Source organism: Podarcis muralis, chromosome 5 (assembly GCF_964188315.1).
Source record: "Podarcis muralis chromosome 5, rPodMur119.hap1.1, whole genome shotgun sequence".
Classification (NCBI taxonomy): Eukaryota; Metazoa; Chordata; class Lepidosauria; order Squamata; family Lacertidae; genus Podarcis; species Podarcis muralis.
The window spans coordinates 59,595,914-59,613,514 of record NC_135659.1 but is presented as its reverse complement, the minus strand read 5'-3'; the positions used below and the strand labels follow the sequence as shown (position 1 = coordinate 59,613,514).

Genomic DNA, 17,601 nt, shown 5'->3' with positions numbered 1-17,601 from the left:
TCAGATGAATGTGTACGTGGCTGCTTTGTAACTGATCTGCACAGTTAGGATTGAAGGACATGATGGGGGAGTGGGGGCCAATCCCAAAATAACCCAAGAGTTCAGATCAGAAGGAGGGAAAACTCAAAACTGTTGAGAAAAAAGGAAGAGAAAGAGAAAGGAGAAGGTATAGGAAGAGGGAGAACAGACAGGTGCAGAAATGGGCTTCTTCACCATAGCCTGGAAAGAACAGGGGGTGAAACATATCAGAGAATAGACACTCACTTTGATTCAAAAGGCCATGAGAAGAACAGAGTGTAATGACCAGGTGTGCTGGACCCACCTCAGGCCCCTGATTAAAAAGTAACGATTTAGGGGTTTGGAGCAGAACGAGATAATAATTGGTGTGATCCTGGGCATTTATGCAGCTTAGCACAATTCCACCAAGCTAAAATATTGTGGGATCCCACAGGATAAGAAGCTGCAATTTCATTTTCAGCACAACCTCACAAATTTAACTGTGGGGGGGAAAGTGCTTTCTTATGTTCCTTGACACTTTTTGCATTTTTGTTTACATCTTGCGTACAGCAGCCTATCCTTTCTTCATGAAGAAATGAACAATTTTTGAAACTTAGGGACTGGAGAAAAATATGTATGAATAAAACCCTGTCAGCCCTGAAATGCAATGCTCAGCTAGCAGGGGGTGCTGCAACGCCAGATATGGGAAACTGCCCAGCAAGGACGGAAGTGGTGGGTGGTTAGCACTATGTTAATCATTACACCCTCTTCTAGAACAACAAGGCGAGATCCCGCCGTAGCAACAAAGAGCACAGACTCATGGGAAGAAGGAAGGAGGAATGCTCAGTAGTTAGTGTGGTGCTGGTTCAAAGGATGGAGAGGCTGGTTACCTTTGTTGCGATTTTCGGGGGCTCCGGGTTTTTTACCTGTTCAGACAAAGAGAGAAAGGGTGGAGCACTGAGCACACGGTTTGTGACATCGATGTCCCTGTTGGTGGACACCCGTATGCGGGGGCTCAGTGCTCTCTTGGGGAGGCTGTCGGACATGGGAGGAAAGCTATGCACGACACAGCTGCCACCTGGGCTGAGCACCATCGCAACAGGGCTGGAGAAGTCCAAAGTTCCTCACAGCTAAAAAGGCCACTGCAAATCCCCACCTTCCAGCTCTCGCCTTTGCTCTAATGGAAGCAGCAAGCAGCTGCAGAAACAAGCATTGCTTTGAATCAATGGAACTAGCCTTGGGACTAATGGATATCGGGGGAATGATGGTGGGGTTTGGTTCAGCTCCCTGCAACAACAAATGGGGAAGCTTATCCTTGGACTTCCATTCCATGTGGAATTTCTAATCTAGAGACTCCCAAACTCTGGTGCATCAGGCCCTCCCTGCCTCCCAAACCCAAATAAAACATCTTCAAAAGCATTAATATAAGGAACCTCTTCGGCTGCTCAGGTTACATTCCAGAGCAGCTGCCAAATGCTAAATAAAATTCTTTGCTACTCCACTTTCTTCAGGAAGGAGATCTTTGTATAATGGAAGAGCAGTACAGAGCTTGCCCAGAACTGTTCCTACTGAGGAATGAATCATATTGGGAGAGTTGCAGATTGACTCCAATCCTCTCTACAGGACAGTTCATAAACAGTGCTAACAGAAGCAGGCAATTAGAATTCATAATATGCCACAGCCATATAAGTCCATGGCCCACAGTGTGATGTAAACCTGCAAAGATGAGAGAGAGCATCCCCTCCAGCAAAGCAGCTTTGCATCATTTTCTTATGGATTTCAGTCTGCCCTCAGCAGACCTGAATAAAGTTTGGCATGCGGATTTTGCCAGATGCAGCCCTTTTAGTTGAGAGTAATTAATCCAGAATAACTACCATGCCCTGATTTCGTACCAACCAGTCAATTTATGAACTTAAAAGAATAGGAAAAATCCATCCTTTTACCACTTATTCACTGCCCCAGTTCGTAAGTATGGAACAGCGGCTCAAAAAAGGAAAAAGGAAAAAAAGAGTGTGTTGGGGCAATCAATCTGCATTAAGTGACTAACAGCACACAACCCTACACACACATGCTCATGCATAGGTTCCATGGAATTTGATGGGATTTGCACATACATAATTATGCAGCCAGACTGAGTGATGAGTAGAATGGTCATCCTTATGGTAATGTTTTGATTTTTAAATCTTCAGGATTCGTTATTTGTATTTTTTTCCCCCAGAAGAGAGAGAGAACCCCACCTCTGCCAACATGACGACTACTTTCTTTATGCAACTAGGGCACATACTGAATAATATTGCTCAGTATTTTTGGGTGGGCTGGGCGGGGGAAGGAGGTCTGTTTTTACTATGGCCGATTAACTGGTCTGCTTGATTCAGCAGCTACAGTTTCTGCAGAGCTCTGTGGGTGTAGAAGCTCTACTAAGCCTTGGGGGTGCGGCTCAATACATTTTGCATCCTCCAGGTACTAAATGATGTTTTTTTTTGTGAAGCTAGTAGCTACTACTGCAGGTATTTCAATTTCTTCCAGTTCCAAATTTCCAAAAGGTTAGGAAGAAGAGGCAACTCTTGTGTGTACGAATGCACACACACCTGACTCTCCAACCCAGCTTCATCAATATATTTTATTTTTAGTTCAAGACAACAAAACAAAATTCCCTGGAGAGACAGTGTTGACTCCCATCTGGCTACTGGGGGAACAACAGTCTCTTCTCTGCTTCACTCTGTCCCAGTCTGTTTAATGCTTCCGACACTGGCTGTCCTTTAGTATTGTTTCAGTGGGGAGGATGCTGGCTTGCCGGGTAGGGTTAAAAGTACAGGTGCCATTTCTGCTAACTGCAGCGAGCAAGTCAGACCTGTGGGCAGGTTCTGTTCGTGTAAATGACATGCCAACGTGTTTCGGTGGAAAGTGAGAAAGCATCAAAGCCTTATTTGGAAACCAAACCTACTGTGAAGAACTGGGTGTGAATTAGATTGGCTTATGTGCCAGCATAGTCAAATGCACGCTGACCTGCTCTGATTCAAATTGACTGCTTTGCTATAAACCAGCTCTGATCATGCTTAGCATTTCAAGTATTGGTGTAGAGCCAGCCCTTATCATGCTTAAGAGTATGAAATCAATGGTTAGTTAGGACTGTCTGAACCAAAGCTACTATGATTCAGTTTGAGTTTATTCTTCTGAAAAATTAGACTAAGAATGACATACCCCACAGTCATCTGGTCTAACCCCCTGCAATGCAGGAATCTTTTGCCCAACATGGGGCTCGAACCCCCAACTCTTGAGATTAAGAGTCTCATATTCTGCCAACTGAGCTATCCTTTGGTCTTTCTGGGGATGAACAAGTTAACAAACGTATTTGTAAAATGCTACAGAATGTATTCCTTATTACTAATTTCAGTGATAACATGCTCCAAGCAGTGTTCTTCCATCTCTGGTTCCCCACTAGATGCTGTTGGACTCTTAGCCAATGGTTAGGGACAATTAGCATTGTAGTCCAAAAATGTTTAGGGACCCAAGGTTGGAAAATACTGCTCTAGTGCAGTGTTTCCCAACCTTGTGCCTCCAGCTGTTTTTGAACTACAACTCCCATCATCCCTGACTAGCAAGACCAGTGGCAAGGGATGATGGGAATTGTAGTCCAAAAACAGCTGGAGGCCCAAGGTTGGGAAACACTGCTCTAGTGGACCATGGGCACCAGCCTGCACAGGTAGCTGGTAGAAAGAACAGAATTCTTTCACAAGACACCTCTCCCAGTCAAGTTATCCATGAATGATGGCAGGACATATGCATCCTACTGTTCCCTCTATTCCAACTTCAGTAAGGCAGGGGCTTCATAATTTCAGATTACAACAAAAAACAGAGGAGAAATATGTACTTGGTGGCAACGTCTTAGGGACAAGGAGTTTGGAGAGGACTTTGATCATTCCAATGATGTGTCAACTTCCCTTTCAGGGGATCTCTAAAAGAGAACTCAGACATATGTTTTTGGGAAGCTCAGAAGCAACAATCCTCTGTCCCATTGCTTAACTCCAGCACTGGGTATTCAGAGGTGTAATGCTATCATGACTAAATAGCCATTGATAGATTATTGACTTGTCTTTATCCTAAGTAAATTCATTCTCTAAGTGCCTAACCTTATACAGCCAAAACGGCACCATCCACACACAACAGTGAGGTATCAGCAGACTTGGAGGTTTTTAGATGTTATCTGCCCAGTCCTGTGGAACGCTTTCCCAACAGAGATTCAGCAGGCATCTTCCAACTTTTAAGCACCTGCTGAAAATTTTTCTTTTCTGCCAGGCCTATCAAGGCGATTAAGAGTACTTCTGCAACTGTTATAGATGCCTGTTTTTAACATGTTAATGTTTTTATTCTATGATATTATATTTCCTGTTTCTATTCTGTAAATTGCTTTGATATTTTTATGATAAAGTGGTATATAAATATTTCTTATAAATAGCCCAGTGCAAACTGCACATTCTCAATTCCCATGGAATACTGACTGTTGGCGTGGGGGGATGGAACTGGATGTTTGAGAGAATGTCATGGCTGGCTGGTTGCTGCCATATTTGTTCCACTCCACGCTGCAACACTTTGTTGAAATTCCCACGTGTCCCTTTTAAGAAAGCTAACTCTGCCAGCTTAAGAAGATAGCTCAGTGGAGCAAATCCATGTATTGTTTCTAAAACTAGTTATGGATAGTAGACCCCAAGGAGTCCTGTCCCCACCAACCCCACCCCACCCCACCTTTTCAACTTTACTGAGCGGCAGCTGAATAGGAAACAAGAAGAAGTTGCTGGAAATTCACTAGCCTCTTTCATTGGCCTGTACTAGCTACATCTTGAGTTCACAGCATTGGACGCAGAACTCCCAACATCTCCTCCTCCTAAAACTCACAGGGTTTCAGTTCAGACACTCACACAAAGGGGAGCACGTGTTCCACTCCAGCTACCAAGTGTCAATACACCTAAGGAACTCTCAGATGATGCTTCCCACAAAAGCCTGGCTCCAGAATCTTCTTACCTTTCTTGACCTTCTTCTCCTCTTCCCCTTCTCCAGCACCCAGTAGAGTAAAAATGATTCCAGTTTGTGAGTTGATACCCACAGCCGAGACCATCATTCGACCAGAGCCCTCCATCACATGAGTCCCTGTTGAAAAGACAAGGCAAAATGTGGATAAAGGCAACCAGGAGGAATGGAGAAAGCACAATGAATTCTGCGATAAAGTGCAGAGAAAAATAGAAGATGGAGCCTCATTTCTAGGCTCACTTGTGATTTCCAGAGCTTCATGTGTGCGCTGGCTTCATCATTCATTTCATGTGTGCACTGGCTTCTCCATTCATTTCAATGAAAGGGGCAGAAAAGCATACGCAAATAAGTGCATGCACAGAGTTGGCCTCTCTGCTAAGAAGGAATGGGGAAGCTCTTTCAGATGTGAACTCCATGAGCTAATGAGAGCCCAAATGCCCACAACAGATAGCTGGATAAGGGCAACTCAGTTCCTGAGCTACCCTTGCTTTTTCCTTCCATAGATTCCCATGCAGAAGAAAGGCATCAGGGATGTTATACAGAGTGAATGATTTTGTTGGGCTACGAATGGAGCGTCATACTCCAGCACACATCGCCATGTGCTTACTGAGAATGAAACAGGAGGAAGAAGCCTGTTATGCTGGCAGTTCAAAGTGTGCATGCTCCTCCAGCAGAGGATCAATCTTTAGGCCTGTCAACATAGCACCTCATTGCTCAGAGTGAAAGAGGATAATCCTGTCTATAATGTCCTAGAGCATCACAACATAACTTCTCTACCACAGAAAAGCTTATGGAATCTCCACTAAGGATGGCCAGCAGGGCATGGCTATAATTACAAGCAGATGCCCCCAGGATAAAAAGAACTCAAACACAACACCAAATGGGCTGCAGTTCAACTTATTGTCCCTAATGTATACCAGGATCTGAGTTGGCAATCATGACAGACTTACCAGAAAGCAGCATGGGGTCTTTATCCAGAGATTTCTTCACTTGGTCTGACTCCCCAGTCAGAGAGCTCTCATCAATTTTCAGATCATTGCCTTGGATCAGGATCCCGTCTGCTGGCAACAAATCACCTGGAAGAAGCAAAAATCAACATACTCTCAAGAGTTTTCAGCTATTCTCCACCAAACCTGAAGCGACTCCATTTTCACTAATTTCTGAGATCCATTTAGAATCTTGAAAGGGGAGAAACACCAAACATTTCTACAGAAAGACAGGTTATGGTTGGTGCAGTGGCGTAGCGTGTTGGTGCAGTGGCGTAGCGTGTGTTGTCAGCACCCGGGGCAAGGCAAGTAATTTGCGCCCCCTAACCCATGTATTTGCGCCCCCTAACCCGTGGATTTGCCCTAACCCCAGATGTTGCGCCCGGTGCAGCCGGCCCCCCCTGCACCCCCACGCTACGCCACTGGGTTGGTGTGATGCTTGCAGGAAAGAAAGTTCAGAACAGATATAGACAGTATGCGGGTTTTCAGGCAGGCTAATAACTGGGATGCATTAATATGAATCTGAAGGAATCTGATGTTTCCATCTTCAACCTTATTTTTTGGCTCAGAAATCTTATTTGCACAACTACTGAATACCCATGAGTGGCCTCAGTGCTGGGTTCTTCATACTACACAGCCGTTCCCCTCCTCACTTCTTTCTAGAAATGCCCATCTTCCAACTCTGTTGGTCAGAAATAGAAGGGAGAGTTAAGGAGAAAGAGGGCTTTTTTGGTGTATTGTTGGAAGATGGGCATTTCTCTGACCAACTCTACAATACACCAAAAATCCATTAGCCCTCTTTCTCCTTAACTTACTGTTAGATTCCCCATCCCTGCCGTTTGCCCATAATATCTTCCCACATCATTTTTCACCTCCTACACCATACCAACGCAACACTGCCCCAGCTGCTCTCATAACTTTCAGGCCTATCACACCCACCTCTATCCTTGGGAATGAAGTTCTCTGATGGATAAGAGACATTTCCACTGCCAGTGCAGAACATTCACATAGCTCAGGGATAATAACGAATGACAAAAACACCGTGACATACGGAAAGGAGGAGCAGATTGTCTGGCCAGTTACCGTATTTCACTCACCATACTTGATCTGAGCAATATCCCCCACCACAATCTCAGCCACGGGGATTTGGATAACCTGCCCCTTCCGGATGACCGTGAACTTCTGTTCCTGTTCAATCCGACTCTGGAGGCCCCGGAACTGCTTCTCTTTGCTCCAGTCATTGAAGGCCGTGACCAGCACCACAATAAAGACCGAGAAGAGGATGGCTGCCCCTTCAATCCATCCAGCTTGAGCCTCACCTTCATCCTCTGCACCAGCTGCTGCTTGCCCACACACTGCCATGGGATGACAGAGAGAGAGAGAGAATGTTTTCAGTAACAAACTTACTTTTATAGCCACTCTCTGCCAGTTGTCCTTCACAAAAAAACCATAAAACAGAATTGTTGTTTGTGACACTAGCATAATACTTGCTACCTGCCCATATTATGATGAGCAGGTAGTGAGACGAAGGAAGTAATAATGTTCTCCAAACTATTAATACAAAATAAGGAAGGAACTAGTCTGGGGTTTTTTTGTAATGAGTGTCCTTGGTGAGTCCCTTTGAAAGCAGAGGAAGGCACACTGCACTAGAAGCTCAGAATGACAAACGGTCGAAAAGGAAGGAATTATTTTTATCCACATAATAAAGGTCACTACATAGCATATTAACACATTTTCAAAAGCATAAGTCTAAAACCCTCTACACACTGACCCAAAGTGAATCCTGCTGGAGACAGCAGGACTTACTTCTGAGGAAAAATGTGTTAAGACTGGGCCTGGAGCCTTGTAGCTGGACAGTGGCAAGGAAAGTCTGTGCACAGTTGATGGAAAACTCCTATTCATTGAAGGAGACATGTTCAGGGACAGCCCATTCACAAGGCATTAAATGTCTTGATGACACTGACCAAGGACCTTTAAGAAACATAAAATAACAAAAGTACCACTTGCTCTTTTCCCACTGTCATTCTGGCCCTATTTATTGCCCTTTACTCAACTATTCCAAACTACCTTGGCTCACAGGTTCAACATTACTCTGTCTCTGAAAGCTCATACCCATACAAAACCATTAGGAAAAATGGTTTCCTCTCTTGGTTTGACTTGTTACCCCACAAAGCTGTCCCACCCCCAAATTCAGGGGAAACAAGGAAAAGTCCACAAACCAAAGCAAACTGTCAGAAGGTACCACAATGGTTCTCTCTGACCCCCCAAATCCCAAAGGCATCTCCCATACACACCTTAACTTCTTTCCTCTCCATCCTTCCCATCTTAGGGAAGCAGTAAACAACTGTACCTAGTATCCTAGATCATGAAGACTGTAATTTCCATGCAGCTGAAAATATGTGAAGGGTCTCAGATGAAAACCTTTGGTGGAATTCAGTGTCATGTTGATACAATTGTGCCACCAGCACAAGCATTTCTGCTTGGCCAGTGTGGTGATCTCCCCATCCCACACCCACCCACACTGTTCTAGGGGTTCTCCTGACCCCCTTACAGCAGATTTGGGAGAGGTGTGGGCTGTCTGGGAGGGACACCCTCTTGTGCTACCAGGAATCTCTGCTGGCTTCCACTAGCCCACCATATTGCTTAAATCCAGCCCTCTGTGTTTGCAATCACTTCAGATGTGAAGGCTCTGTCATTAATGATTACCTGTTTATAGGAGCGGATCACTTGATGTTGCTATCACCAAGTAATGAATACGCAAGCATGAGCTAGCCCCTGGGAACTTAAAGTTGGAAGGGACTACTGAGCTATCAGGTTTAGCATCTGCCTGCAAGGCAGAACCAGAAGTGGTTGTGGTTCTTTGAAGCTTCCTAAGATACTTGCTAGCAATCCGCCCTGCTTCTTTTGGGATGCAGGATGAGAGCCATTCTTGTTTAGACAAGGTTTTTTAATATCCCTTAGGACTCAGGTTTTAGCTGGTTTATCTAAAGTTTTTATGTTTATTACTGTTTTATGTGTATTCTACCATGTTGGAAGCTACCCTAATTTTAAGATGGGTGAGATACAAATAAAAATAAAATCAAGTTACCCATATGTCAGAAGCAGTGCCAAAAGATGACAGCAGGTGCCTGCAAAGTGGATGGCTCTAGATAATTCAGGCAAGTACCCAGATGTTATAGGGTGGGGCAGAAACCTCCCCAGGGCCACTAGCTAATCCAGTTTGGGAAAGATTTTTTTCCCCAAGCCCAAATATGGCTCACAGCAATTACACTGTGTATACATCTGCAACTACATGGAAAAATCTGGGAATATTTTATTTATTTAGTTGTTGTTTTACTCCTTTCCACTTAAAGTAGCACTCATAGCAGCTTACACTTAAAACTGCAATATAAAACCCTTCAAACTATATAAAAACAATAGCCTAACCCAGCTCAGCCCAAATGCAACAGCTGCAACACCAGACGATAACAAAAATGGGTGAAGAGGACAGTGTTTGCTGACATATAAAAGAAATTGATGATGGTGACAGGTGAATTTGTCTGGGAAGGGAATTGCACCTCTGGAGCGTCACTACCCAAAACTACTTTCAGGTGGCACTGTTTACAATGGCTTTCGCTAATTAAACAGAATTAATTTTGAGTGTGTTTATTGTGCACAGGAGCCACCTAAAAATAATGCCATCTGAGAAAAGAGCCTGGCTATAATCATGGTTGTGTGAAATTTGACTCCCTGCAGGTTCAACATGCAAGAACAGAACGTGGAATGTAGCACCGAAGTTGGAATCTTGGGAACTTTCAAGGGGAGGATTAAGGAAGAATACTATGAAATGTATGAAGCCTCTACTCCTGCAATCTGGCATCATCACAAAATGGCCCACAGCAGTATTTCATGTACGTACGTACGTACACGCGCACACACAGAGCTTCTGATCTCACTGTTTTCTTTAGTGCTGACATTATCAAAACCAGCACTGCATTTTAAAAATCACAGGACTTAGACCGGGCTGCTAAGAACAGCCTGCTTTAGCTAGCAAATTTTTAGGGGAAATATTTAAATTTTATTTATTTATAAAATTATTTATATAGACCACACTGTATTGTAAAAATAGTAGGCCCTTAGCCAGGGTCTTGTTAGTCTGTTAGAAACACAGTGGCCTTGATCTCAGTTTTCAGGAAACAAAACAGATGAGAGCAAGTCAAAATACCTGTCACTGTTCTGTAACCTTTCTGCACGCCACCTGAATAGAGCTTGCAGGCCACCATCTGAAAACCTTTGTTCATCAGAGCTCTGTTGATGTGCAGCCCTTTCACTTCTCCATTGTTATGTAAGGAGGAAAATTGGACTAATCTTTACTGGAAACCATGCAGCATGCAGAAGAGGAGAGAATTATTACTATATTCCCCAAACTGCAGAGATAATATCTTTCTAGACAACAAAAAGACGTCCTCTGATCAACTTGCTTTCATCCATGAGCCTGATGGATGTTGCTAAAGGCTTAGCGTAAAGCTTTTTGAAATGTCCATGGAGGTTCGTCCACACAGCAGGCTGTAGCTGACGCAATTATAAACACATTAGCTGGTAAAGGTAAGCTCTATAAAAAGAGCAGCTTGCTGAGCAGCAAGGGCCACACTGCAAATTCGCGGTGAGCCGTGGGCTACATCTAGTTTTCAGATTTTATTTGTGTGGAATGTGAATGGTGGTCATAATCTTGCAGCAGAAGAAACACTTAAAATTGTGGGGTTCTTGGTCCCATCCCACTTAGTGGGCATATTACATGATAATTTCCACAGGAGTGTAGATGTCTGTTGCATGTTAAAGATGAACAAATTTCACTGTGGCATAAGCGCTCATGAATGGCTCAAGTAATGTCAATGGTGGAGTTAAATGGAACAGAATGCAACAGCAGAGCCTGTGACAATTCTGTTAGAGCTTACATGCAGGCCACTTACATGTCACTTCACATCAGTAGTAATTGACCAACCATATTAGTGCAGTTGAGGAAAGCAGCAATTCAACTACAGCTTATCAGTGTGGTTCCATACACACCTATTTAGGAGATATCTCCATTGCATTCAGAGAAACCTACTTCCAGGTGAGTCTAAATGGATGCTAACTAAGCCCAGTGGCCCTTCACAGCAGTAGTGATGAGCAACCTTCTTCCTTGTGAACCTGCCCATATACTGAAGCCATCATCAGGGACCAGGGGCAAGGTGCTTCTACTCTCTGAAATTAGGTGGATGTCTTGGTGGAAATTAGGTGGAAGCCTTCTTGGCTGAAGCACCTAGCTCTCCTACCCCAGGGAGACTCACTTGGCAACCGATCCTATGTCTTCATGGTGCCAGGTAAAGATAGATTCAATCGAATTGTGATCTAAATTGGCTTTATTCTGCCTCCATGATACTCTTGTGTGTTTTAATCATGCCTCTGCTATCTTAATATGTTTGGTATGTTGTCTTGATATGGTTTTAATTACTCTTATAGATTGTTTGCTGCCCTGAGAGTATATTGCTGAAGGGCACAGCAGACATATTAAAGAAAGTAAAAAATATGTAAATCTTCAGAGAGAGAAAAATCCTGTGCTAAATTTTGTATCCAGAGGAGCAGAATGCTACAACCTCTTCATATGGGTGCATATATGTAAGTTCAACAAATATGCACATAGTTGCTTCTTTGTGTTATTTAATCTTCTTGTGCTGGTCATTAGCAGCAAAGAAATCTGCAATTCACTGAAGCCCTGCCACTTGCTCATTCAAATCCTACTCATCTGAAGTTTCATTAGGCACTGCCCATATACTTTCATTCAAGCCTATTTACACAGTCATAAAATCTAAAAAAAAAATAAGCTTTTTTTTTAAAGAAAAAAATGAATTCTAGGTCCAGTACCAAATTCTGTGCATGTGCTGAAGCATGGAATAAACAGCAACCTCTCCCATAGCAAATCTCATGTCTAAAAGCATTGTGGGAGAAATGATCATACTCAAATCTACTGGAGCATTGGTTATCCCATGAATTTGAGAGTGGCGAACAGATGGAATGTACAATCCCCTCCCACATGAAGTCATGGGAGTGATTTGTGGGAGCAATCTAGAGTAGACTTCTCTCAGCTGGTGCCCTTTAGGTATTTAAACTACAACTCCCATCAACCCCTGTCTTCATGGCCAAGAATGGTGGGAGACTGCAGGCAGGTTAAGACCAAGACATGTGAACATGACAAATAACATCTGGTGAGTTCCAAGTTGGAGAAGAATGAGTTAATGGAGGTCCTGTGAATTTAATATATATCCATTTATTCAAACAATTTATATATTCCCATAATGGCAATAGTCTCTAAGCGCCTTACAAAGATGCAATGCAAAAAATAAAAATCAGTTAAAACTATAAGATCAGACGTCAATAAAAATGCCTGCTTGGATGATGATGATGATGATTTAAAAACCATTAGGCTCTGGAAGTTAAGCAGAGAGGGGCCTGTTTGACCTCAGCTGGAAGGCAGTTCCATAATATAGAGCTCACGTTACTAAATGCATGGCTCCTAGTGGGTACCAGTCATGTACCTGAGCCATGGGAACAACTAACACAGACTCACCTGAAGTCCTCAGTGATCAGGCAGGGATATAAGGGATTTAACAACTTATGAGAGACTTAACAGAAAAAGCATTTTCATTCCCTTCCCCTATATCCATATGCCAATAAAATATGTCTGGAATTAATTTTTAGATCCCATATAAGATATGTTAACATATAATTTAACATTTCCCTAATTCAATTTTAATAACAGGGCACAATCAGCTACTTTACAGAGGGGCTTTGGAATGCCTTAGGGCTCAGAGATCACTGGATAGAAGGCCCTAAATTAAGAAGTACAGCTGAAAAAGTGGCACATTTTCGGCAATAAATCTAAAGCGCTGTCACAAATTGATCTTTCAATAAGAGACATTTAAGAGCAAATTGATAAGCTAGACAGCAATAAGTCACACAGAACAGATGGTATTCACTCAAAAGTACCAGAGATCAGAACAATGAAATGACAAAAACTGCTAACTGTATAAAATCAGTTTATGTGGCAGAGGTATAGAAGGCAGCCATTGTAATGCTGCATTCTATGTGTGTATGTGTGTGTCTTAAAGGCTATAAAGTTGTTTGTGGAACTGTAGGACAGTGAGTCACTTTAGTCCCAGAAAAATCAGTGAAAATTGTAGTAGTCAGAAGAGAATTGGTATAGTCCACCCACGGGATGACCTTATAGAGCAGCCACATTAAAAACAGCTCCTGCACAGCCCTGCTAAAAGCAAATTTAAGATCAAGACTCAAGATATGCCTTAGGCGAGGACTAAGGCCTGTAAAAATACACAGGGGCCAGGATTCAGGACACAGGGCCACTTGTCAAAGGGAACACCAACCAAGTGCTGAACAGGATACGGGCCCAGAGAGGAACTTAAGCCAGCACTCAGGCTCCAAGAGATAAAAGACTCAAGGAGAAACTAAGACACACTTGACAAGATGGGAATCACTGGAAGACTCCTCAAGTGCCCAGGTGAACACCAAAGCTTTTGAGCAGCTCCAAAGAAAAATGGTTTTCAAGGAAGGGCAAGTAGGAATATCCTTCAAGGCGCAGCTTCCTGGAGCTAGATAAGGACAGGAGAAGGAAGACAGCACATGAAAAGATGAAGAACTGAGGGCAGGAGAAATAATCTGGATCCATGGACAATAATTGCGAGAGATGTGTGCGGTGTCTGTCTGTCTTAGTGAATCAGGCTATAATCTGGGATAGCCAAGCATAAATGGAAGTTCTCCAGGACTGAGCTTTGGACCTGGAAACACCATGGATCCTCTGGAATCTCCCCATGCTATTACCCAACTCCTAATACTTCCTCATCACTGCCCTTCTCCCTTGTCTTCTTCCCTCCCGGACCAACCATTTTTCCAGGCTGAGAGAGGGCAGCTTAATTTATGTTGCTAAGCAACTACCAATGACAAATGGTTAGATCAGCTGCTTGACAGTTCTTGACCACTATGGGGTGTGTGTCCACAGTAAATATCCTGCTTTCTAAAGTGATGGCCCTGTGGATATTGCTGCACTCAAGACAAGCAAGATGACCTCCTCAAAATATTATGACCCGGGACACGGCCTGGAACACGGCAATAAGAAACAGCAACATGGGCAGCAGGATAAATTCTAGGGAAGAGACATTGTGCCTATCACTGTCACTACAGCTTCTTAGTGAAGGACCTTCTGGACTGACTCCTCCCAGGGTGGCCATTGGTTCCTCCTGGACAGGAAAGAGTGTAAGAGAGCTTCCTGTTTCGGTGCAACTTTGCTCTGGTATGTTATGAATTTCTGGCCTTCAGTCCTGCTTTCGGGTTTGCCCTCTCTCATCCCAATTGCTCTTCAGTCTGGACTCCCAGTTCCTGACTCGCTCCAAATGTCTGCCCACGGCCCAGCCCTAGACATGACTACTCCATGTCTAGTCATGTCACAAACTGTGACACTCACCTGGCAAGTGAGGGGAACATATTTCTAGCATTGCAGGCATTGTAAATGATGCTGTAGGATGATAAGGATAGACTGAATGGAACGATTTTACAAAAAACCCCAAAATGACTTGGCAGTGAAATGCCAAATGAAATTCAGTGCAATGAGTGCAATGTAATGCTCACTGGAAACGACTATTTAATGTAAGCATAGAATATCGAGCTCTAAATCACCACTCAGAAAACAGATTTTGGAGTCATTTTTCATTGCTGAAATAAACAATGCACCACTGTAGCTATGAAGGTAAGCCAAGAGGTTAGAAACTATTAGGAGAAAAGAAAGGGGATGGGGAGAGAACAACACAAGAAAAAGCTAACAATGCCCATATCAAAAATCATTGCTGCTGTGTGCACAACTTGATTCCATGAGCTGTTCTATTATATCACACACAAAAAGAAGGCAGAATAGAGCTGGAGGGGAGCAAACTGTTGAGAACAGGGAACAAAAAATATCAATGCCAAGGATAATTTCCATTATGAGGAAATCCCTTAAAGTCTTAACAGTACTTCTCCTTTGAGGGATGGCATCACGGATGAAAGTAAGCCTATGTAACATCCACAAGGAAAGGGCAGGAAAAGTGAATGAGGAACTTGAATTTTTGTCTGGTCTCTATGATGGTATCTTGCACAGATGGAGATCCATCCCATCATTAGATTTCCCAAGAAAACAAGTAGGGAGCAACTCAATGAAATCAGCCACTACCAGCTTTCATGAAAAATTGTTTTTATGTAGTGCACTGTTAATCTATAAAACTCTTGTTCACAGGATTTGTGGAGGCCTTTAGAATAACAGATGAAACAGATGAAAAATAAAAATAAAGGACTCCCAAAGTGCCAAGGTGATCATCAAAGCCTTAGAGTATCTCCAAAGATAAAAGTTCCAGAGTAGGAATATCATTCAAGGGCTAGATAAGATCCAGACAGGAGAAGCAGAACAAGTGCATGACAAGAAGATTGTTGGCTGCTACCATGACAGTAAGAGTATACAAACTCCCCACTCCCTTAAACCTCAAGCTCTTTCCTGCATTCCGTCTAGTCTCTGTCAGTCACAGGACACTGGATTGAATTAATCATTGGTCTTACTCAACGTGGAATTCTTAACTGATGGATTTTGTAGGAAACAGCCACTGTGAGGAAGGCTAAGTCAAGATGCTGATAGTGCAGTAAATACCATTGGATAATGGTACCAACCCACAGGTTAGCAAGAAGAGTCATCACAAGCTAGCCAAAATCAGTAAGTCATGGCTCAGTTATTTCCTAACCAGAGGCTACTAAGGCATAGTTTAGGGCTGGGGTTGTTGGGAGTTGTGGTCTAAAATATCTGGAGGGCACCAGGTTGGTGAAGGCTGTTTTAGAGTCAATGGTCAGCACTCACCTAATCCCAATGTATTTATCACCCTTCCTATGCTTTTAAAACATCTTTGCTAATGCTGTTACAAAATTATTTCAAGTAAGAATAATTTGTTTTTTCTTACATGCTCTTAATTTTGGACACAGTATGAGTGAACACCAACAAGTACATTTAATGGCTTTCTTCCCACCTTCCCTTATCTCTGTGAATGAGAAATACTCTGCTCGAGAATTGACTAATTACATATCAGATTGACCATAACAGTGTCTCTTCCCTTGTGCTCGAAACTATTCTTGGGCTGTATCTCCTGGGAGGGAGGGAAAGTCTGAGATGAGATAAATTCATGGAGGGCAGGCCCATCAACAGCTCCTAGCCATGATGGCTATTGCTCTACCTCCACTCTCAGATGCAGCATGCTTTTGAGTACCAGCTGCTGAGAATCGCAGGTGGGCAGAGAAGCTTATAGGTTTTCCACAGGCTTCTGGTTGGCCACTGTGAGAACAAGATGCTAGGCTAGAGGAGCCACTGGCCTGATCCAGCAGGCTCCTCTTATGTTCTTTCAAGTGTTTCAGCTCAGCAGCCCTCCTTCCTTGTTCAATACTGTCAACCATCACAGCCTCCTTACTGTCAGGGAAGTGGTTCAATTTGAACTGTCAGCTTACAGCAGCAATACAGACAACAATGAAGACAGAAACAAGTGATATCTCCTTTCCTTTATGAGAGAATTTGGTGGGGGTGGTATTTCAGCCCCATTTTCTCCACTACAGTTTCCATTTCTCAGCCACTGATCTCTACCCAAGTCCATAAAATTATTTGGATACCAGCATAACAAAAAGATGCGGGATCCTGCATCTAAAGCCAACTACACTGAATTTCATTGGTAAAATTGAATTATTCAATTGCTGGGACTTGGCCAGGCCAAAGGACGTAGCTCTCCTTTGAGAATGTTTTGAAGTGATTAGGAGTAGCTCCTTTAATTGACAGAGGTTTTTGGATCAAGCTGTATGTTATTTGTTCATTGCAGTTGGCACTGTTAAGAGGGGAAGGTCTAGGGAGCCGAGACTTGTGAGAGGGTAAGCGAGAAAGTGGGCAGGAAAACACAGCCAGGCTGCCAGCTAGGGAATTGGGGGGGGGGGGGAGAGACTATATTGTGATTTAACTCTCAATCAGGTAAGGGAACAAAGAAGGGAGAATATAAAATTAAATGTTCAGCTAGGGAAAATTCAGCACAGATTAACAGTTAACATAGATTTACACTCTGTGAAGGTCTGGACCCAGCAACACCCAAAACAGTCATTTCTCGAGAACACAGATTATTAAGTCTATGAAATGAGAAGGATTTGGTTTATCTTACAAGGCAAGTCACTTGTTCTAAGAAATGTGAAGGATCTACTTTATGTTACAAGGTGAGCCATTCATTGTTTCTAAAACAGAGATGAGGATTCATTGTTTCTAAAGCCATTCATTGTTTCTAAAGCAGAGATGAGGAATCTGTGGCCCAGCTCCCACCATCCCTGATTTTTTGGCTGTGCTGTGGATAATGGGAGTTGGGAGCCCAACAACATCCAAAAGGCCACAGGTTCCCTGTTCTAAAGCAATGGCCCACATGGTGGGAAGATTATATCCCACTTGGGAAGGTGCCCAGTTTGCAGCTCTAGGGCAACACAGATTTGGCATTCCCCTACCTCGACACAGCTGGCCTCCTGTTCC

At 43.2% G+C, this 17,601-nt stretch overlaps 1 protein-coding gene across 10 annotated transcripts in view; it reads right to left on the bottom strand.

The window, feature by feature from the left end:
* Positions 1-17,601, bottom strand: part of ATP2B4 (ATPase plasma membrane Ca2+ transporting 4) — a 167,087-nt gene that overhangs the window by 48,284 nt on the left and 101,202 nt on the right. For 7 of the 10 annotated variants that reach the window (XM_077928960.1, XM_028734184.2, XM_028734191.2 and 4 more), the window contains 4 exons: positions 7,106-7,363; positions 5,973-6,098; positions 5,017-5,142; positions 888-923 (listed from right to left, as the gene is read on the bottom strand). In XM_077928960.1, coding sequence (XP_077785086.1) covers positions 888-923; positions 5,017-5,142; positions 5,973-6,098; positions 7,106-7,363 — 546 coding nt within the window. The remainder of the gene's footprint in view (positions 1-887; positions 924-5,016; positions 5,143-5,972; positions 6,099-7,105; positions 7,364-17,601) is intronic. The other 3 variants (XM_077928965.1, XM_028734190.2, XM_028734192.2) reach the window with 1 other exon arrangement.